Below are 23539 nucleotides of genomic sequence, written 5' to 3'. Positions count from 1 at the left end.
GTTTGTTCTGTCAGTTATTTAGAGAACCAGTGTTAAAATTTCCCAGTAAAATTATTGATTTTTCTCTTTTCTGTGTGTATCAGTATACACCTACTCTTTAAATTATTATTAAGTATAATTTATTGTCAAATTGGTTTCCATACAACACCCAGTGCTCATCCTAACAGGTGCCCTCCTCAATGCCCGTCACCCACTTTCCCCTCTCCCCCACCCCCATCAACCCTCAGTTCTCAGTATTTAAGAGTCTCTTATGGTTAGTATGCACCTACTTCAAAGGTTTTTAACATCCCTGCCCAGTGGTTTGTCTGGGGCTCCATTTTGAGAAAGGTGCCATGGCCCTAACACAGGATGGTCTTGAGCTGCTTGGGTTCTATGATTTGGGAGACTAAACCAACCCTGGTCACATCTAGATTATTTACTATCCAGAGTTTGAATGAGCCCGATTAAATGAAAGGATGCATGGGTGTTTAGGGCAGCAGGGTACCATGGGTTCTTTGCCTCCATTTTTATTGTCTGGGTAGTTTGCCATGTTTTGTGATTGGAGATGTTTTCTTCCCACCTACATTGAGGTGTTATTTAGTAATATGGCTCCTAGGTAAGGGATACCTTTGACTTCCTACCAGATTTTTGGTACTCAAAGAGTTCTTTTTCTTTTCTTTCTTCTTTTTTTTTTTTTTTTCCTTAAAGAAGTTCTTTTTAGCCCAGCTACTCTAACCAGCCTGTCAACTGCTGGCTTTTTCTAGATTTAGAGATCTTTGGTCTAAGTCAACAACTTTACATGATGAAGAAGATGAGCGCCAATGGAAAAGTCAGTCTTTTAAACACAGATTATTTTCATTAATGATTCCCTAAGATTTATTTCTCTTTTATCTTTAGTTATTCGAAGGACTGAAGGCATTTCGAGGAGTAGATAATAAAATTCGACTCTTTCGGCCAAACCTCAACATGGATAGAATGTACCGATCTGCTGTGAGGGCCACTTTGCCGGTATGTGAGTGGATTTAGGAGTTTCTTGTATGTTTCTTTCTTTTAATGTAATGGGTCATTGTGAATTTACCATGGAACAAATCATTTCTGAATGTAGTTGACCCTTAAGCAATGCAGGGGTCAGGGGAACTGGCCCCCACATGGTTGAAAATCTGTTTGTAACTTTGACTCTCCAAAAACTTGACCAAGAGCCTACTGTTGACTGGAAACCTTACCAAAACATAAACACTTGATTAACACATATTTTTTATGTTGTGTGTATTATATACTTAATTCTTGTAATAAAGTAAGCTAGAGAAAAGGAAATGTTACTAAGAAAATCATAAGGAAGAGAAAATACATTTACAGTACTGAATTATATTTATTAAAAAAAAATCAATCTACGTGCAAGTGCACCCGTGCGATTTAAACCCATGTTGTTCAAGAGTCAACTGTACTTAGATTGATATACAGTACAAACATGTGAACACTGAAGTTACTTCTGATCTACTTTGTAATCAGTGAGGTAAAAATTAGCAATTCCAGAGCCTATTTTTTGTGAGTGTCTGTGGGGGATTAATATGTATGTAGGAGATAATAGGATAAGGACGAAAAATGTACCTCAAACTAAAATAAATAAAATTTGAAGACCTTATGAATTTATAATATGTGAAATGGAAAATATGGTGTGCCACACAGATATTTTGGGAGTATCTTGCCTAATTGCTTTGGGCAATAGCAAGTTTGCAGTGACTTATTTTGATATTTTACCCCAAGCTTTATTATTTTTTTTAAATGATATCAAAATGGTTTGTCATAGCCATTGGTTCCTGTCTAGAACATTGTTTGTTAAAGAGCAGAATTCATTATACAGTGGGTTGGATTTAGATTATAAGGCTCATATCAAGGTAGGAGGTGTCTTAGATTACTTCCCTTGCCTGAGACGTGACCAGGCTGCCTTTCTGAGCTGAAGAAGTTGTTTTCTTCTTTTACATATTCTGTGTATCTAACTTTCAGGAACCTAGCCCAAGCTGTACTTTTGAAGAAGCCCAAGTAACTACTCCTTTTTAGCCAGGTTCTTCCTTTTCCTTCCTACTTTTGTAACCCATGCTTCACCTACCTCCTTCAGAGGCCATAATATAGTACCAGAAGGGAAATTACAGTGAATTCTTTGAACTTGTTTAATTCTTGTGCCATTACAAATTACCAGGAAATACTTTAAAGTGGGGACAGGAGGAAAGGGACGTAACATCTCTTGGACCTCAGCTCTACCACAAACTGTGTCTGATGGTTTTACATTCTTTGCCTGTTGAATCATAACAGTAAGCCATTTCCAAGAAGGTGTATGTTGTACATTTTAGTAGCACCTTTGTACTAGAAGAAAATTCGAGCCCTAAGAGGTTAAATGACTTGCCGTAAGTCACAGAGTAAAGGGACATGGCAAGAAACTGGGTGCAAGTCTATTTAATTCCTGGTCAAGTTCTCTTTCCACTAAATCTTATCGCTAGACAACAGTACCAGAGATGCCTACAGGTGATGCAGGGTGATGCTATGTCCTATATGATGGACAATCCTGATTTCTATAATACTGTGCTATGATTCCTGGTTCTAAGTTCCCATTTAAATAGCCAGTTCTTGATGTCATGAGTTTTGTTCACATGCGTGTTTCTGACTCATTTCAGTCTTGGATGACCCATCACATACATCTCTGACAGTATGTTTCTCTGTCCTGTTGAGTGAGTAGAAATTACTTATTTTACATACTGTCACCTATCTAGTACATGAAAACCTTTTTCTCCTTAGAAATAAACTGCCCTTTGCCTTTGCCCATTTTCCTGTTGGGTCATCTGTGTCTTTCTTACTGATTTTCAGAATATCTTAACATATTCAAGTTATGATCCTTGGTTAGTTATGTGTTATGAATAACTTTACCCAATTTGTTGCTTCTTACATCTTCTAAAGAACAGAAATCATTAAGTTTTAAATAGCCAAATTTTACCCATTTTTTTCCTTTATGATTTGTGCTTTATGTCTCTGATTTAGGAATTCTTGTCTACCTTTAGGAGACACAGATATTTTAAAATGTTTACTCCATAAAAGTCTTAATGTCTTATCGTATTTAAGTATATAATCCAATTCTAGTTGATATTAGCTACAGTAAGAGGTAGGGATCCAACATTTTATCTCCTCCATATGGATAATCCATCATGCCATCACAATTTTGGTGGAAAAAAAAACACAGAAAAAAAATTCTTGTCTGGTTTTATTATTACTGCTTTTTTTTTTTTTTTTTTTTTTTTTTTTTTTAACAGTCTAAAGCTTTCATGAGGATCATTTCTTATTGCTCCAGTGGAAGAAAATCCCATTATTCATTATGCTTTACGTTCCTTCAGGTATTTGACAAGGAAGAACTTTTACAGTGCATTCAACAGCTTGTGAAACTGGATCAAGAATGGGTCCCCTATTCAACAACTGCTAGTCTCTATATTCGTCCTACATTCATTGGAACTGAGGTACAAACCAACTCCTGTTTTGGGGTACTTTGGTAGACAAGTTATCATTGTTTATTCTTGTGTGAAACTTCTAGCATATAGTTTGAAAGGGCCGCCAGCAACATCATAAATGACTCCTTTCTCCTGATTATCAAGATTAGGTGTTGGCAAACATTTCTTTAAAGGACCGGATGGTAAATATATGAGGCTTTGTGGTCCATTTGGTTTCTGTCACAACTACTTGATTCCACCATTGTGGCACAGAAGCAGCAGCCACAGTTACCAACGTAGATGAGCAATGAGCAAGGCTGTTTGTCTTCCTTTAATCAAGATTAACCAAATACTGATTTCCTCAATATTTTTCTGAGTTTCCTCAGAGGCATTCCTCAGTGTAATGTCTCGTCTTGGCAGTAGTTCTCCAAGGTTGAAGTGGTAATGGTTTTGAAATTTGGAGAAGGAAGAGCTGCTGCTTCTTATTTTCATTTTCCTGAAGTCTTGGGATTACTAAGGATTGGGAGTGGAAGGCCCTCTTCCCTCACAGGAAATGTTGAAAATAAAGTTCACAATGGGAGGGTTAGAACTTGAGAGTAGTAGCTTTAAACAGCATGGCTGTAAGATCTGCTGGTGAGCCACACTCTACTGGCTGAGGCCCTTGCAAAAGGACATGCCTGGAAAGGCTAAGGCCGTTTGTGTGGGTTGAGTATGTTCTATAAAGACCCTCTCACTTGTCTCCTTCCTCTTAGAGTGAGTGATACGAAGGGATAATTGATGGGTGGGGGAGATTGAGTGTGGGTAGCATATGGAGATCTTTAGGAATAGAGAGGAAACATAACACTTTTACTATAGTCTAGCCATTCTGTTCTCTACTAAGTAATTGTAAGCTTACCAAGTTCTCTACTATGCCATCTGGATGCAAGAAGTAGGGAAATAGAAGGCCATAGAATAAATACCTAAATGGTCTTTTGACACCCTCTTGATGCCTTTGAAAGACTATTAAGAATCTAGATAATGAACTTCATGAACTGTAGTCTCCCTAGCAAACTTGAAAGAATTGGGACAATTTAAAAAATGATCTGCTCCTTATGTCTCTGGCATTTTAATATTAATGAACTTTTAATCTATTTTATATTTTTATTTATATAATTTTATTTTTTTATTTTTTTATATTATGTAACTTTAGGATAGGAAGAAGCAATTTTTAATGTTTGTTGAAACATTTTTACTAATCTGGAAGCACTGTCTTCCTGTTATCCCGAAGTAGTTTCCCACTGTAAGATCTAATTCTTCTATTCTGAGTTTGTTGAGAATTTTTGTCACGAATGGATGTTGGATTTTGTTGAATGATTTTTCTATATGTCTTGACATGATTGTGATCTTGTTCTTCATTCTATAATTATAGTGTATTCATTTTTTGGTTTTAAAACAACCTTGCATTCCTGGACTAAATCCTACTTGGTTATGGTGAATAATTAGTATTATATCTTGTATTCAGTTTGCAAGTATTTTGTTAAGAATGTATGTCAATGCTCCTAAAAGGTATTGGTCTGTAGTTTTCTAGCGTAATTAGTTCTGTGATTTAGCAAATTGTTTAGAGTCCCGGAATCCTATAATCTAGAGTTAGACCACCTTTTAAATCTGATTTTATAGTCTAGCCTGTTGTCACAATAATCCCCTCTATTGGCAGTCTTCAACTTTTTGTATTTGAATTACCCAAGTATTTTTTAAAATATATGTGTTGACTCCCATCCCCAGAGATTTTCATTGAGTAAATCAGAATGGTAATTCTGATGCCTGCCCATATTTAAGACTCTTGGTGACAAAAGCCATGCCAAGTAGTTCTCTTCCACTCTGCCAGCTTACATATTTGATCATGCCTTGGGCCTCAGAGTCAAGAATTTTTAAAAATCTGCTTTATAAGCAATAGGGTAAGAATTGAAGGAAATAATTGATATCATTTGATGTGTCAACATTATTTATATTTGGTTGGTATATTTATATCAACTAGAATTTTTCTAATTAATGGTGTAGGCAGAAAAAAAATCACCTATAATTCAGAAATGAGCATAATACAAATAATGTTCAATAAAACATGGATTTAGGCATTTGTACTCTACACAGATGTTATATAATCTAGTCTGGTAATTATCATGCACTGTCTTTTCATGGTGGTTGCATTAATAAGTGAAGTATTGGCTGGAGTATTGGCTTAGTCTCAATGACTTCTGGTTCACTGGGATTACTTCATCAGGGATGACTAACTTTTGCTGCCCTTTTTACGTTACTTGGTTTTGTGAGGGTTCTGTCTTGTCACTGGCTTCACAGAATAATTGTGGGCTCAACCTCCATATCAGTTATCTGATGTTTTGGTCTTATCTACTGTGGCTGAAATCCATTTTTTTTTTTCATGTTCTTTTCATGAGTAGATTAACTGATTAAGGCAGTCTTCGATCAAAGAGGTATTTTGATTTCTTTGAATGAGCAAATATATGTTGGGGTCATTTATTAAGTGATATCACCCCCTAGTCGATCTCTATTCCCAGGTATGATATTCCCTTATGTGTATAGAATATTCAGTGTTGAACAACAAATTTATTTGTATTGAGCTCCAGCCCAGATCCAAATAATCCAAATCTGTGGAGCCAGGATCAGAGACTCTGCATTTAAACAAACTCTCCAGGGATTTCTTAACTACTTTCAAGAGTATCACCATCTCAAACCTTGTGAAAGAATTAAGCATATGTCTAGCAGTCTTGAATGCTTTATTTGCTCCAGGGATTGTAAACTGGCACCAGGTAGAAATATTTATATCTTTGAAAGCTCAGTGTCATCCCAAGGGCAGGGTGTTGTTATCACTTTCAGGGGCCATGATATAACATTCAAATATTAATCACTCCTTCTCATGCCTAGTACAATTTGGTAGCTGCCATGTACTGAGACAGTGACTCTAATACCAACTTCTGAATTTCATTATATTTGCAATATGATGCTTCTTTACATGTTTTATAATTAACTGACCCTTCATTTTTACCAATTTTCATAGGTAATACCTATGTATGAATGTATTTGTACAGTTTGTCATATGTCTTCTGGCCTTTGATAATAATTGGATCCATTATTAAAATCCTTTTAGGTTTAGGATTGTAATGAACAGGAAAGTATTTTATTGGAACATTTATAATCAGCTAGTAGTATGTAACCAGTGGGTAGAGATTGCCAATAAAAAAATACCAGGCTGCCAGTGGGTAGAAATTAAAAAAATATTTTTTTTCTATAAGGTTCATATTATTAAACAAAATACTAAACATGAATACATAAACCTTTTGTAACAGGCTTAAATTAGAGAGTAAAATCATTCATGTTACCAAAAGATTTTTCAGGGGTGCCTGGGTAGCTCAGGTGGTTGAGTGTCCAATTCTCAATCTCAGCTCAGGTCTTGATCTCGGGGTCGTGAGTTGAAGCCCATCATTGGGCTCCATGCTGCACCTGAAGCCTACTGTACTTATTTATTTCTTAAGTGTTTGATTGTTTATATATTTATTTACAGAGGGAGAATGTGACCAGGGGAGGGGCAGAGAGAGAATCCCACGCAGGTTCCACACTGTCAGCACAGAGCCCAGTGCAGGGCTCGATCTCACCAACCATGAGATCATGACCTCAGCGGAAATCAAGTCAGACACTCAACCAACTGAACCACCTAGGTGTCCCCTGAAGCCTACTTAAAAAAAAAAAAAAAAAATTTCAGCATCCCTTTAATATCTTCTGAGTATTTGTAGGTAATTAAAGAGAAGCTAAAAGCTGTAGAATGCTTCAGACCACAGCTGATTATGTGTCAATTAGAATTTAAGATAAAATCTGAAATTGTAATATTTAAATAAAGAACATTTACATGAACAGTTTCTAAATTTTCACTTTACCAGACAAGAAGCAAAAATTATATGACTGTCAGGTTCAGTACCGGATACCGAACCTTACATCTAAAAAAGCTGAGTTTCGCTGATTTTAACATGTTTTATCAAACTTCACTCTCTTTGGTAGCTCCAGGCAGGTGCAGCTATATGAACGTACAAACAGACACAGGCTTTATTTTGTCAGTGATTCTAAGTGTACAGGTGATTTGACCATAGTCTGTAGCAAAATACGCACAGCCATGAACTCTGGAATCCTCTTGTATGGTCATGGCTCTCAGCCTTTCACTTTCCAGTTTCTCTCAGTGCCATCTCATCTCACTGGAGGCAGCACTGCATAATAGCAGGGCTGAGAAGCAGTGTCACAGGAAGGGTCGGGTCTGATGGTTAAGAGTCAGCTCACCCAGCCCCTTTGACGAGGTCCCAGGCTGACTGCCACAGATGTGTAAGTTACCAGTAGATTGGACTTTTTTTCAGCTGTACTCCAAGATCGACTGACCTTCGCTCATGTGGAGGTTGATGAATTCCTCATATTCAGTTAACTCCTACTTCTGCATTCAGAGTGCCCCTAAATAAATTTGCGCTTGAGCTCAACTAGAGAGGCAGTCTGCTTTTGGTCAATTCCAGCCTCAGATGCACAGAATACAATCTGAACAGTGCAGAGCATTTTCAGTCACTTCACATAAAACACTCTCCCCGTTCACATCTTCTGGAAATCTGTCAGTATGACATTCTCATTAGAGCTCACATTTACAAAACTCCTGCTGCCAAATGGTCCACTCCTTGATTTCTGGTTCACTGCGTAGGGAGCTTAAGGACATAAATTTCGTAGACATGTCTTTCTTTTCCTTTTATCACCTTGTAAAATCTTCATATCACCCATATAATGTAACCTATAATCATAACAGTTCCCATGAAAAGAATTCCCTTTATTCACTGCCTTTATTTATGCTTATACATCTTATATCTTCCCATCTTTTCTCTTCATTCTGTAGCCTCTATAGATGAAAGAATCTGAACAGATTTGACAACTAGTTACAGCAGCAATTAGTGATCGTTAACTTGGGTTTTGTCTACACTTTAATTTTTGTAATGTTTATTTATTTTTGAGAGAAGGAGGGGTGAGCGAGCAAGCGGGGGATAGGCAGAGAGAGACAGAGTCACAGAATCTGATGCAGGCTCCAGGCTCTGAGCTCCAGGCTCTGTGTCACAGAGCATGACACAGGGGTTCGAACTCATGGACCATGAGATCATGACCTGAGCCGAAGTTGGTCGCTCAATTGACTGAGCCACCCAGGCGTCCCAACAATTTAATTTTTTTTTTAATGTTTATTTATTTTTGAGAGCAAGAATTCCAAGCAGGCTCTGTGCTGTCAGCACAGAGCTGGACACAGGGTTCGATCTCCTGAACCATGAGATCAGGCCTGAGCCGAAACCAAGAGTTCAACATGTTCAACTGACTGAGCCACCTAGGTGCTCCTCGTCCACACTTTTAATGTGCTCTTTTGCGATCCTATTTGAGATATTTATTCACTACACTGGTTACAAACAGTATTAAATTCTCATTTGCATAACTTAACAAGTTTCGCATTAATGGCCCCGTCTAAGTATCTTCAAATTTTGAGTTGGTTTTCCGAGATCCAGCTTATTTGCATTGATTGCAGCTTGTGATGATCAGCTTGTTCTCATCAGTCTACTCATACCAGTGGACAGCCCCTTCCACTGCATCATTATCACAGGGGATGCTTCTTGTGGTCATCTTTATTTCTACCCTTGGAGTGTGGTGCAGCCAGTTAATAATTCTACCTCTCAGTTCAGGGCACCTTCCCATCATGGGCGCTGAGGTCTTTCTCTTGGTTTCTTTTTTTTTTTTTAATTTTTTTTTTTTCAACGTTTTTTATTTATTTTTGGGACAGAGAGAGACAGAGCATGAACGGGGGAGGGGCAGAGAGAGAGGGAGACACAGAATCAGAAACAGGCTCCAGGCTCCGAGCCATCAGCCCAGAGCCTGACGCGGGGCTCGAACTCACGGACCGCGAGATCGTGACCTGGCTGAAGTCGGACGCTTAACCGACTGCGCCACCCAGGCGCCCCTCTCTTGGTTTCTTGATTCCCTTCCATCTTCATTCCCCAGTCTCATCTCATCTCCTTCTCCCCCATTGGAAATCATTATCATGTATTGAATGAATATTCTTTTGGTTTGTATGCGTTTTTAAGTATTTCTCATTACTTTGTATGCCTGGCATTTTCGTTTATGTAAATGGTTTTGTTCTACAGATCTCATTGTGTTTCTTAACATTTTCCCAAGGCACATTGTTTTTCATTTCTGTCCAGGTTACTGTGTGTATATCCAGTCCATCACTTCTTTCATTCTTTCATTCTTTCGTTCTTTCAACAATTTTTTTGATGATTAATTTTTATTTCTGAGGAATATAGTGTGCATGTGAGTTGGCGAGGGGCAGAGAGGGAGACACAGAATCCGAAGCAGGGTCCAGGCTCTGAGCTGTCAGCACAGAGCCCGACACGGGGCTTGAACCCACAGACCGTGAGATCATGACCTGAGCCAACGTCGGACGCTTAACTGACTGAGCCACCCAGGTGCCCCTCCAGTCCATCACTTCTAACCGCTGCAACGTTGTTCCTGCCAGACACCTGCCACACCTGTCCCAGTTGTCTTACTAGGATTCCATTTCCCTGTTGCCTTATATGGTCCTGCACTGAGCAGTTTGAAAATGTACAACCAAGGGAATTCTTTAAAGAGTGTTTCCCAACCAGATGCCCTTGGCCCATCTTACTTTCCCAATCTAGGAAGGTTCTGCTTTTCAGGAAAGTCCTGGTTTTCTTTGATGAAATACAGTCATTGGTCTGACACTGTCACTGTCCCCTGGCATTATGAAGCTCTCCTAAGTGTCAGCCATAGTGCTTGCTGCCTCCATTGTGCTGAAACAACCCTGTGTGTAGGAGCTTATGGTGTCATTTTAGAGATAAGGAAACCGAGGCTCAAAGACATGAAATAAGAACCCCTGTGCTCTTAGCCTCTCTGTCGTGGGGTTGGGTCTAGGGATACAGTGCTGAGCAAAAGCCACAGTTTTGCCCTCAAGGAACTCAGTGTCTATGGCAGGAGTCCCTAATAAAACCCATGAAATGAACGTGTACTGATAGGTAGAGGTCAGTGCTGTGAAGAAATGTGGTGTGGCTCAATCACAGTGGTTAGTGTGGAAATAACAGACGGGGCTACTCAGATCTTTCCCATATTGTTCTGTTATCAGTCAACCTTTGTGTCTATTTCCTTCCCTTCTCTGAGCTAACTGCTTTTTTGCTCCCAATTATATTTGACATAATCACTCCAGGTTTTATAATATGTTATATATTATGCATTACATAACACATAATCACACAATGCACACATGTGTTATATAACACACATATACACATATTCAGTTACAATACTTCCAAATTTAGGAATATCAGTTTTTACATGCCAACTTGCCAATCTATTTCTGGGATTTTATTTTTTTTTAAAGGAATTTTTAAAAATAATTTTTAAATTTTTAAAAATGTTTATTTATTTTAGAGAGAGAGAGAGAGAGAGCAGGGGAGGGCAGAGAGAGAGGGAGACACAGAATCTGAAGCAGGCTCCAGGCTCTGAGCTGTGAGTGCAAAGCCCGATGAGGGGCTCAAACTCACAAACCATGAGATCATGATCTGAACTGAAATCGGACGCTCAACTGACTGAGCCATCCAGGTGTCACCCCCCAATTTTTTTTTTAATTCAGGTATAACTATCAGATATAGAACATAATGACCCAATACTTGCATATATTGCAAATTGATCACCACAATAAGTCTAGTTAACTTCCATCACCATACATAGTTACAAAATACTTTTTCTTATGATGAGAACTTGAAAGATTTACTCTTTTAGGAACTTTCAAATGTTCGCGATATGGTATTATTAACTGTAGTCGCCATGCTGTAAGTTACCTCCCCAGGACTTACTTACTATGTATCTGGAAGTTTGTACATTTTGATCCCCTTCACCCATTTCTTCTACCCCCTGCCTCTGGCAACCACCAATCTGTTCTCTGTATCTATGAGCTCGTTTTGTGTGTGTTTTCATTTTTGTTTTAGGTTCCAAGCATAAGTGAGATCATCCAGTAGTCTGACTTATTTCACTTAGCATGATGTCCTCAAGTTCCATCCATGTTGTTGCAAGGCTGGATTCCTTCTTTTTTTCATGGCTGGGTAATACTCCGTTGTATATGTATACCACATCTTTATCTATTCATCCATCAGTGGATACTTAGGTTGTTTTTGTGTCTTGGCTGTTATAAATAATGTGCAGTAAGCACAGAGGTACATGTATCTTTTTGAGTTCATGTTTTCATTTTTTTTTTGGATAAGTACTCAGAAGTGGAATCAGTGGATCGTATGGTATTTCAATTTTTAATGTTTCTGGGAATCTCCATACTGTTTCCATGGTGACTGTACCACTTTACATTCCCTCCAACAGTGCACAAGGGTATTTTTCTGGGATTTTAAAGGTGAGATTGGGGGAGGGAAAAACATCTGGTAACAAACTCAGTACGAAAGGTAAACAAAGATAAAGAAGCTTCCTTCCCACTATCATTCTGATCCAGAGTTCCACAGTTTTCCTCCTTCCACAATTCCTGTTGTCAGCTTTTCTTAGATTCTTCTAGTGGTACATATTCATACCTCTGCCTGCCTACATGTGTTTGTCATTGAAACATACATTGTGTGTTTCTTTTTACAAAACTAGAAGTAATTTTTTTTTGCTTTGTATTTTTTACTTTAAATAACAGAATAAATAAGTGTAACACAAATTCAGAATGGTTTCTTTTGCTTCCTTCTACATTGAGCAGGGTTTGGAAAGACAAGAAACTGCTTTAGCTGTATATAAATTAACTGTGAGTTTAATTGCATACCTTGGTTATGGTCACTTGGCACACATTGTTTAAAAAAAAAAGATTTAAATTACTCCTACTTCACTTTATTTTAAAGGGAGTGATAGAAGGAATTGGAATAGACTCAAAAGCTAGAATTCAGGGCATTTATACTTGAGCTTAGTCTGTGAGTAGAACTTAACACTCTTAAAATGTCTTCCTATAGTCTGTAAACATTTATATTTACATTTTTCCCCTGGGTTTTGTTTTGTTAAAAAAAATAGAGGAGAAAATAGAAAATATTTTAATAGTCCACAATTCTCACTCCCAAGTGGTCAGAAATGAGGAAGAATACAATATTTATTAAGACTAACCTTATGCTACACAATGTGCCTCATAATTTTATAGATACTATGATACTTACACCTCACAATAGCCCTATGGATTAACTATTACTATCTCCATTTGGTAGAAGATGGAATAGAGATACAGAAAGGGAGATGTCTTGCTAAATAACTTATAAATGATAGAACAGAACAGAAATTAGAACACCAAAATGATTACCTTCCAAATTTATCACCTCCTGCCTCTCTCTTCCCATAGATATGGTGAGAGCAAAAAACTTGCTAAGATTGCAAGGATTTTCAAAATCTTCAAAAATTTTCAAAATTTTTTGATCACAAACCTATATTTGCACTTTGGTTGCATTTTAGAAGACTTAAAACACTCATAAATGGAGAGAGATGAAAGATGTTAAAGAATATTAATCCAATTCAAAATGCATTTGTTGAGCCTTAGCTATGTGTAAGATATCTTCTCAAAATTCCTCTTGGGGGAACAGAAAAAAAAAAAAATAGGAAAATATTCCATCTACCTCACCCCTAGCCTGCTACAGAGAGCTTTAAGTGTTTAATCTGCTTTCATACAATGCTATTAATCATAACATACTTTTGATAATCCAAAACTAGAGGTAATTCTTTGTGCAAGTTTTGCCAAAGCTCAAAGATTTTTACACACGTTCTCACACACACATAGAGTTTAAAGAGAATTAGAATGAAAATCTGTGCACATAATGCCCAGTGAAGATTAGAACATGACAGTACAACTGGGGTCAGAACATGACTAGTACAGTTGAAACCCTGTGTGTACCCTTCTCTGTTGATTCCCCTTCCCTCCCCAGAGTCAAGTAACCATGTGGCATGTACTTAATTCTTTATTCTCTCCTCCTTTTTACCTCCTGCCCCCAAATATGGGGTTGTTTTACTATAGATGGACATCTGGGTTGTTTTTGACTTTTGACTATTATAGATAAAGCTGCTGTGCACATCCTTATACACATCTTAGGGTGAACATTTGTACCACTTTTCTTTGGTATTTACCTAAGAGTTAGATGTGTTTTTGCTTTACTAGATACTGCCAAATGGTGTTCCAAAATGCTTATACCAGTTTATTCTCCCACCAGCAATGTATGAAAATTCTATTTGCTTCTTATCCTTGCTAACACTGGTAGTGTCTTGTTAATTTTACCCATTCTGATATATGTAGTCTTATCTCCTTGTGGTTTTAATTTTTATTTCTCTGAGATAGATTACATTGAGTACCTTTTTATATTTATTGGCTATTAGAAATCCTTTTTGGAAGTATCTTTGCAAATCTTTTGCCATTAAAAAAATTGATTTGCCTTTTTAATTTTTTTAGAGTCTTTATATGTTCTAGATATAAATTCTTTGTCAGAGGTACATTTGTTTCATAAGTAAGTTTCCATTCTGTGACACAATTCTTTGTCAGATAAAGTATTACAAATAGTGTTCCAGTCTGTGTCTTGCTTTTGTGTCTGTGTTTTGCTTTTTCACACTCTTACTGGTATTATTTATTTATTTATTTATTTATTTATTTATTTTTAAGTTTATTTATCTTGAGGCAGGAAGCAGTGTGAGAGGGGCAGAGAGAGAGGGAGAAAGAATCCCAAGCAGGCTCAGCACTGATTACATGGAGCTCGTTCCCATGAACTGTGAGATCATGACCTGAGCCAAAACCAAGAGTCAGACTCTCAACTGACTGAGCCACCCAGGCACCCCACTTACTGGTATCTTTTAGAAAACAGAAGTACTTATTTTTAATGTAATTAAATTATTTTTTCAGTATGTTTTGTGGCTTTTATGTGTTTTAAAGAAATTCTTCCTTACTCCAAGGTCATACTTGTGCTTTTCCATTTAAATGAAATCCATTTGGAAGTGAACTTTTTGTGAAGGACTCCATTTTATTTTTCTCCATATGGATGACAAGTTATTCCATTACTATTTATTGAGTGGTCTGTCTTTTCTTGCCTGATTTACAATGCCAGCTGTTGATGTGTTAAGTTTCCCATAGATGAAGTTTGTTTGGCTCCTCAGCTGTACCTTCTCTCTCTCTCTCTCTCTCTCTCTTTCTCTCTCTCTCTCTCCCTCTCCCCTTGTTTGTTTCTCTCTCATTTCTACATAAATGGCAGCCATACTATGAACACTCTGGTTTGTATTCTTGTTTTTGTATTCACTATTTGTCTTAGGGATTCTTCCACATTAGTACATATGGATCTACCTCTATTTTATCCACTTTCTTAGCTGCAAGGCATTCCATCGTACATATATATTACTTAATTGAATACAGGATGCCATAAATTATATGTCACCCTGTTATTTATGCACTGAAATGGAAAACATTGCTAAACTATGATGCAGTACCTTCCTGAGTCATGAATTAATCATACCAGCCTTTTATTTATTTTTTAAATGTGTGTTTTCAGAGAACATCTGCAATTCTTCCGGCCATCAGTTGTGCTGCTTGGCTTATGATAGGCATTTTTTATTTTTGCATATATCTTAATAACAAAAGCTAACACAGATTTATCTTCATATGGATGTCTTCCTACTGCGGGTCCCATGAGAAGACTGGTTGTTGCTTTGTAGGAAAATATTGAATTGCAGGTGTTTGATATTAATACAGATATTTGTTTCACTAATATCAAATACATGCCCTGCATGTATTTGCACCTTTCTCTGCGATAATTTTTCTTTCAGGGCCAAGTCATACCATAACTTTTTAAAGACATTTTAAATGACAATTAACACATATGACATCACCAATGCCCATAAGCCATTGGAAGTACCATCAGTATGAACAGCTAATTCCAAGTCTGGTAATGCCGGCTTTACCATGAGTATACTGAGCCAAAAGCAATTGTAAAATGCCGAGCCTGGATTTCAGACATGTTAATGTGAGGAAAAATTAACATCTTAGGATCTATGAAATATGGCAGAATAATTTATGCAGCTAGTGTCCTGTTGATCAGGACAAACATAAGAACTATTATTAGTAAATTGAATAAAATGAGATAGTTAAATTTGGGAATCTTAAGAGTGCAGGCTTTCTTCAAGGAATTTATGCTGTAGACATATCCCCTAGTTCACATGAAGGCATATCTTCAAGGATATTTATTGTAGCTCCCAAAATTTTCTGACAGAGTGGATGTGAATATGAGAGGAGAAAGGTCAAATTTTCCTTTGGGTCAGAGCAACTGGGTAGTGACCATTTGTTGGGATGGGGAAGAGTGAGGGAAAAGGTTTTTCATGCATATTTGTTGGAGGTGATGATGGGTAGAATCTAGAGTTCAGGTTTGGACATGGTAACTTAAGCTCAAGTTACCAAGTGGTAGGTAGATCTACAAGTCTGAAATTCAGGGGAGTGTTTGGAATTTAAGTCATACATTCTAGTGTTTAACATAAAACGCCTTTAAAGTTAAGGGTTGGAATGAAGTTATTAAGAGAAGAAATGTAGACACTGATGAAAAGAAGGTGAGGACTAAGTCCTGGGCAAGCCACAGCATTTAGAAGAAAGGGAGATAAAAAGGAATCAGCTAAGAAGTCTGAGAAGTAGCAGCCTGCTAGGTAGAAAGAAAAACAAGAGGGCTTGGTGAACTGGAAGGCAAGTGAAAGACATGGAAGCAGTGATCAGTTCTGGCAAATCCTGCCCACGGGACCAGAGAAGTGAGGTCCAAGGACTGATTCTTGGATTTGGCAACACAAAGGTCCTTGCTGAAATGGATGTCCTGGAGGGGGACATGCGGTAAAGGGAATGTGTTTGTTTTAGATGGGAGATACAATGGCATATTTCTAAGCTGATGGAATTATCCAGAGAAAAGGGAAAATTGATTGTTAAAATATTCAAAAGATTTCCCAAGCTCTACCTTTGTCATGGTTCTACTTCTGAGGGTGACAGTACTGACAGGCAGTGATACGTGACCATATAAAGGTGACAGAGGTAGAGTACATCCGTTTCTTTGCTCCACTGTGTCACAGAATGCCCCACAAGACTTGTACATAGTCCCCTTCATAACCTCCTCTCCCTTGTTCTCTCTCGAATCCATGACATTCAGCCTTTCAGCCCCCTGAACCCCCACTGAAATATGCTTGTCAAGATCACCAAGGACCTCCATTTGCCATATCCAATAGTCCATTCTTGGGGCTCCCTTCAGTGTAACATCCTTTCCCGTGCACCAGCCCACTCAGGATCCTCTTTCTCATTTGGTCAGCTGGGTTGGGACTTGCCTATTTGGGGAGCATCTCAGGGTAGTTGTCAGCTCCTTGTGTTGGTCTAAACTGTCTCTCTATTCCGGGCCCATTGTGTGCTTGGCCCAGACAATAGAACCAAATTGGATGGAATCACAAAGTCAAAGTCTGAGTGCTTGAGGCTAGGTCAGTGAGGAGACCTTGGTTTTGAGGCCATTCTTAGTACAAGGAAAATGTACGTGTAGCATTTTCCTATCCTCTGGAGAAGGGGCCAGCAAACTTTGCCTGTGAAGCCAGATAGCTTCTTGTCTCTGCCTTTGTAGCACAAAAACTTCAGTAGGCAGCACATAAATGCATGAATGCATGTATTCCAATAAAACTTTTTAGAAAACAGGAAGCAGCCTGAAGTTTGACAACCCCCCCCCTCCCCCCCCATCAAGTCATTTCACAAAGGGAAATGAAGCGTGGTTTTTCTAAAGAGGGACTCATTCTGGCTCCTCCTGGGTACTTCTCTATTGAATTTTCTGGACCATTTGTTTAATAATCCATGCTGAAATTTCTCTTTAGGATTGATTTTGAATATAACCAAGCTGTATTCCCCAAGATATTGGTATAATGATCCTTTTTCCTAAGTGTTCATTCACCACAATTCCAACATTGAGCATTGAATGTAGTTCCATGGTCCCATCTATAGTCATCTTAATGTCACCTTCATGCCCTGCGTGTTGGTACATATTGAATTTATTTACCAGTTATAAATGATTATTTATAAAAGCAATAACAATCGCTATTTGTTGGATGCTTGAACAAGATGAGGTTATGGGTGCTTTCCACAGGTTATCTAATTCTTACACTGACCCTGTGAGCAGGAACTATCATTGCGTTTAACTTTAGACATGACAGGTAGGTGTTCTTTTGGTTGTTTTCTCCTTATCTTTAGGTTTTTTTTTTTAAACTGTGTGTTTTTTAAAGTTTAAGATCTTTTTTTTTAATGTTTATTTTTGAGAGAGAGAGAGAGACAGAGCACAAGCAGGGGAGGGGCAGAGAGAGAGGGAGACACAGAATCCGAAGCAGGTTCCAGGCTCTGAGCTGTCAGCACAGAGCCCGACGTGGGGCTCGAACTCACAGACCGTGAGATCATGACCTGAGCTGAAGTCCAACGCTCAACTGACTGAGCCGCCCGGGCATCCCAAAGTTTAAGATCATTCTTATTTAAAAACTAAAAAAAGAATGAAGTGCTAACCTTCTTTTTGTCAAGTGTTCAATATATATTGTCTTTTTATTTGACCAGGACTGATATCCTCTACCCATTTTAGAGCAAGCCTCAGAAAAATTCTGGACTTTAGCTTCTTCCCATGGTATTCTTTGAATGTCTACATATAAATTCTGTTAGTTTAGAGGCCAGCACTAAAGGAAATCAGGGGCAAAGGAACAATTTCTCTGTGGTGTCAGCGTAACATACAAGGATTAGCATCAGATTTTTTTTTAATCAAAATAATTCAAATATGGCAAATAAGTCCCCTAGGTTGTTTTCACAACCCCTTTCTATAAACAACATCTTATTAATATGGAGAGTCATTGAACAAAAACGTAGTGAACCTGGTATAACAATGTACAATGCTCTGTGTAGGGGACAAAGATGGTCTTCATGGGGTGTACAGATTTGTAAGAGGTAGGGAATTAAAGAAGCATTTGTAAGAAGGTGTGATGGACATTTTATCTAAATGTACGGAAGTACACGGTGCTATAATAGCATGTAACACAAGCACCTAACCTTGTGAAGAAGGCTCATTTTCTGAAATCACAGTAAAAATTGAGATTGAAGGATTTATATTACTTCAGAAAGAGAGGGCATGTCTTAGTCTGCTGTGGCCGCCATATCAGAATCCCAGAGACTAGGCATCTCAAATACCAGAATTTATTTCCTCACAGTTTTGGAGGCTGGAAGTTCAAGATCAAAGTGCCAGCAGGGTTGGTTTCTGGTAAGGTCTCCCCATAGACGTCCACTTCACTGTGTCCTCCCAGAGCCTTCTGTGTGTGCAGAGGGAGTGGAGAGCTCATGCTCTAATGTCTCTTCGTCTCATAAGGGCACTAGTCCTGTTGGATTAGGGCCTAATCTTTTGACCTCATTTGACCTTAATTACCTCCTTAAAAACTTTAGCTCAAAAAGTAGTCACATTGAGGGTTAGGGCTTCAATATATAAGTGTTGGGGGCAGACACATTTCAGTCCGTAACAGGGGAGCAGAGAGCATTCTGGGTAGGTAGAATAGTTCAGGAAACCATGTAGAGGCAGAAAAGTGAGGAACTGAAAGGGGCCAGTGTGGTTTGAGCATGGGGTGCCTAGAGTGTGAGGGCCCTGCTGAAGGCTGAGGTGAAAGGAAGTGAGGCCCCAGTTTGAACCCTCTCTAGGGTAAGAAATCTTGGGTCCTTCACTTATTGTTTTAAGTTTCAGCACTACAAAAAGAGCTCTGGACTAAGAGCAGAAGATCTAGAGCTTAATAACTGACCTTGGGCAAATCATTTGTTTGGAGCCTATGTAAAAATCAGGAATTATAACCCTTAACTTTTAGGACTGTTTGATCATATAAGGTAAAACCTGTGAAATGTCTTAGAAACCAAAAACTATGTAATTACTGAGGTGTTTTTTGTTGTTGTTTTTTTTTAATCTTTCACCAGACCAACTAGTTTTTCCTGCCAAAAGGTCATGAATTTGTGACTCACATGCTCAAAGCTTTGCATGAACCACTGGCCCTCTCTGTATCTCTTATAGAACCCCTCAATCCAATATTCTTTACCATTTTCCCCTCTAAAATAAATTAGGATCCTTTGGGGATTAAAAAAAGTCATGCCACTCTGTTTGAAAAATGTCCCTGTTATTCCCAATTATCTTATTTCTTCTGTCCCGTATTTGTCTTGCTTAACCAGAATTTTTCAGGGTGCCTGGGTGGCTCAGTCAGTTAAGCATCCAACTTCAGCTCAGGTCATGATCTCACACTTCGTGGGTTTGAGCCCCGCAGGCTCTGTGCTGACAGCTCAGAGCCTGGAGCCTGCTTCAGATTCTAGGTCTACCTCTCCCTACCCCTACCCCACCCACGATCTATCTCTCAAAAATAAATGAATGTTAAAAAAACAACAACAACAATTTTTCTGAAGTTTCCACACTGCTACTGTGTTTCTCTGCCTTCCACGCCACAAGGACTAATAGTACCTTTCTCAGCTATCAAAGCACTTCCTGCCATCATTCACATAACCTCTGAAATCCTGTCTTTTTATGCACTAATTTTCTGACTGACTCAGAAGTGGTAATTTTCACTGGAACGTGTCACTTTATTTTCCATCACACCCAAGTGTCTTGTTATTTTGTGCAAAATATACATGCATTGAATACCTTTATGTGTTTGTGAGGTATAATATAAAGTAAGATGAGTATTTTTGGTACACATCAGAATATCAAGCTAAGTCAGTGTGGTCCCTTGAGAAGTTACATACTTTGCCTCTATGAGATTTTATATTCTCCATTTCCCCTGGCCTTTTTTTTTTAAAGCCATTTTTCAATTCCTTATATATTAAAATAATCCAGGAAACTAGCAAAAAGAATTTAAAAAAACCAACAATGTTCATAAGGAAATGAAACTTAATGAAACTGATTTACATTACTTATCAGATGTGGTCTTTCATAACTTCTCTTTATTTGTGTGGTTTTTGCTTTATTTGAATAGAAGACTGACCTTGTCATCATAGAAGTGTGTTTACTGCCATTTAATTAATATTATAAAAGAACTTACTCTTAATTGCAGCAATAGCACAGAATTTAAATTGCTTTCCAGGATAGAAGGGAGAATTCAGAGAAAACAAATAAAGGTTCCTGAGGGTAGAAGCAAACCCAGTCCCAAAGCTCCCTTCCTGATGCAGTTAACTTTTATTTATTTTCACCCTTGAAGCAGTGTGACCATTTGCAGTAAAGTCGCAGAGTTCTTTTCATGAGAAGACGATCGATATAAGTAATCATTTAAGGATGAGGGTGACTAAGCTGTGCTCAACACTAGTACTTGAAGTACTTGTAAAAAACATGAATTGACTTTGCTTAAATTTCAGAAAATAAAATGTTAGTACACATAACCACATTTTCTCAACATTGGAAAATTCTAGTCTATAATTTACCTGCTTGCTAAGAATAAAAGTGTTCCTTAAAGGTTTATTGATTTTTTTTTTTTTTTTTTCCCCAGAAATAGATTTAACTCATAGGATTATTCCATTTCCATCTGTGCTCTCTATACCACCACCTAGTGGAATAAATGCAAGTTTACCCATCATTTCAAGTCAGGGGAAGGAAATGAGGAAGATGAAAATTAACTCACACCAGTATTTCCGTGATGAGGAGTTATTGCTTTTAGTATAACGCAGGTTGCGAAAAATACATGAGTTTAGAGTGAAAAAAGCCCATTTATGTGTTCTCTAATAAAATGCTTATCTGTTTGCCCACAAATAAGCCATTTCATTCAGAAACGTAGAAGATAGATAAATGACTGAAGATGTGTCCTGCAGATTGTATTTCTAAGTTCTGTTGGGGAGCTTCTCTTCATTACTCAATACGAGGGTTCATAAAAAAGTATATTAATCTTCACAGTTCCTCTGAGATGAAAATATCATTGCATTTACTTAACTGATAGGTAAATGAAAGTGTGGAGATAAGATAGTCAGTTTTTATCCAAGCTGAGAAGAAAGGCAGGTTTGTATTATTATTCTGAACTTTTCTGTCCCAAACATTGAAATAAAAAAGGCAAATGAAGTTTTAAGGCTCTTCACTCTTTATTGGTAGGTGAGTCCTGCTCAGCCCCAACTAAGAACAAATCCAAACAGGTAAAAAACCAAAACCTGTTGTTGCTTGCTGACTCTGGTCATCCAAGCCTTTCTTGGTCTCATGTTCACATGGAGTGCAAATGGAATCATGTTCCCGTTTTCTGAGGGTTGCATGCCTTTTAGATGGCATCAGTGTGCACATATATAGAGACACATTTTTTTAATGTCTGTGAATATTTTACCTACCTGATTTTTAAAAAAAAATTTTTTTAATGTTTTATTTATTTCTGAGACAGAGAGAGACAGAGCATGAGCAGGGGAGGGGCAGAGAGAGAGGGAGACACAGAATCTGAAGCAGGCTCCAGGCTCTGAGCTGTCAGCACAGAGCCCGATGCGGGGCTCGAACTCACAGACTGCGAGATCATGACCTGAGCCGAAGTCGGATGCTCAACCGACTGAGCCACCCAGGCGCCCCTTTACCTACCTGATTTTTGATGACCTGGCCATAAGTAGTGAGTGAGGGGCCTTGGGCCAGTAGGTAATAGAAGGGAGATGTAATGAAATTCAGAAGAAAATACCCCCAAATCCACTTTTAGCTAGTTTATCAAAACAAAAGCCACAAAATCAGCTTTTTTGTGTGGAATTGAGTCTCTTCTTATTCTGTCCATGACAGACTCTTACCACCGTCTAGTCAGACCAGAGTCTAGTGAAGACTGGACACAAGTGTTTTATATCCCAAGACTGTAATAATCCTGGACTTGTTTTCATATTTCCAGTGGTCTTGAATAGCATAGAATAGCCCAGTAGCCTTTTTTTTTTTTTTTTTTTTTGCCTTTATAATACATAGCCCTTAAGGCTTTCAGTCTTTCAGTTTTCCTCCTTAGTAAACAACTGACAGTAATTACTTATGAAAACTTTCATGCTGGAGATATTTATATGGTTTTGCATTGCTAGCTTATGATTTTCCAGTGTTTGTGGGAAAGACCATTTTCTATCTTTGTCATTCACGTTATAAATTCCTGAATCCTTCATTCTCTGGCTTTTAGGGGGATATTTATCTCCTCTGGTATCTTTGTCTCTAAGGAGGCTACACTCTTGCTGTCTGCTTCCTGTGACAGTTGTAGAAATGGCACACTCACCTGTGCCTGCCACCTGCTGGAGGCCCTGGCATGTCCTGAAGTAGCAGTAGTCAGTGAACATAGAAGGGGAAACTAAAAAAGCAAATATTACATTTCCTGTCCACAGACTAAAGTCATGTCTGGGTTCTTCCCTTTTTCATTTCCCAATCAGTGCAACATTGCAAGGTGTTATATAGCTAGTTGTCAAAAAGGTACCTCTCCTCTTAAAACCCTACTCACACACACAAAAAAAAAAAAAAAAAAAAAAAAAAATTGACAAATTGGCTTTTTTCCCTAAAATCCTGACTCAGAAGGCAAAGCAACATGAAACTTCAGCACTCCATTCTTTGTGTTTTCTTCTTAAAAGACCATCTGGCTTTGTGTAACTCAACTTTAGAAGGAACAGCTCCTGTGCCTAGACAGCCCCTCTGGGAGGTAGTTACAGATCTATTCTAGACTTTACGACTGTTGTCTACATTTAAATTAACAGTCATGTGTACTTTTATTTTATTTTAGCCTTCCCTTGGAGTCAAGAAGCCTACCAAAGCCCTGCTCTTTGTAATCTTGAGCCCAGTGGGACCTTATTTTTCAAGTGGAACCTTTAAGCCTGTGTCCCTGTGGGCCAATCCAAAGTATGTCAGAGCCTGGAAAGGTGGGACTGGGGACTGCAAAATGGGAGGGTAAGTAAATCTGTGTCTCTATCTAAAGGAAAGAGCCCCTCACTACCACTGAGTTATGTTCATCCCACATCAATCCAAGTACATATATTAATATTCAAGTTGAAATGCTCTTTTTTGCTTTGTGTTTAC

The 23539-nt window shown here is 38.2% G+C and overlaps 1 protein-coding gene across 3 annotated transcripts in view; it reads left to right on the top strand.

Annotated features, from left to right (window-relative positions):
* Window positions 1-23539, top strand: part of BCAT1 (branched chain amino acid transaminase 1) — a 102478-nt gene that overhangs the window by 50781 nt on the left and 28158 nt on the right. For all 3 annotated transcript variants that reach the window (XM_015534620.2, XM_007075612.3, XM_007075613.3), the window contains 3 exons: window positions 877-987; window positions 3360-3479; window positions 23247-23410. In XM_015534620.2, coding sequence (XP_015390106.2) covers window positions 877-987; window positions 3360-3479; window positions 23247-23410 — 395 coding nt within the window. The remainder of the gene's footprint in view (window positions 1-876; window positions 988-3359; window positions 3480-23246; window positions 23411-23539) is intronic.

Source organism: Panthera tigris, chromosome B4 (genome assembly GCF_018350195.1).
Source record: "Panthera tigris isolate Pti1 chromosome B4, P.tigris_Pti1_mat1.1, whole genome shotgun sequence".
NCBI classification, from domain to species: domain Eukaryota; kingdom Metazoa; phylum Chordata; class Mammalia; order Carnivora; family Felidae; genus Panthera; species Panthera tigris.
The sequence above is the reverse complement of the archived record's forward strand: the minus strand, read 5'-3'. Positions and strand labels throughout refer to the sequence as shown.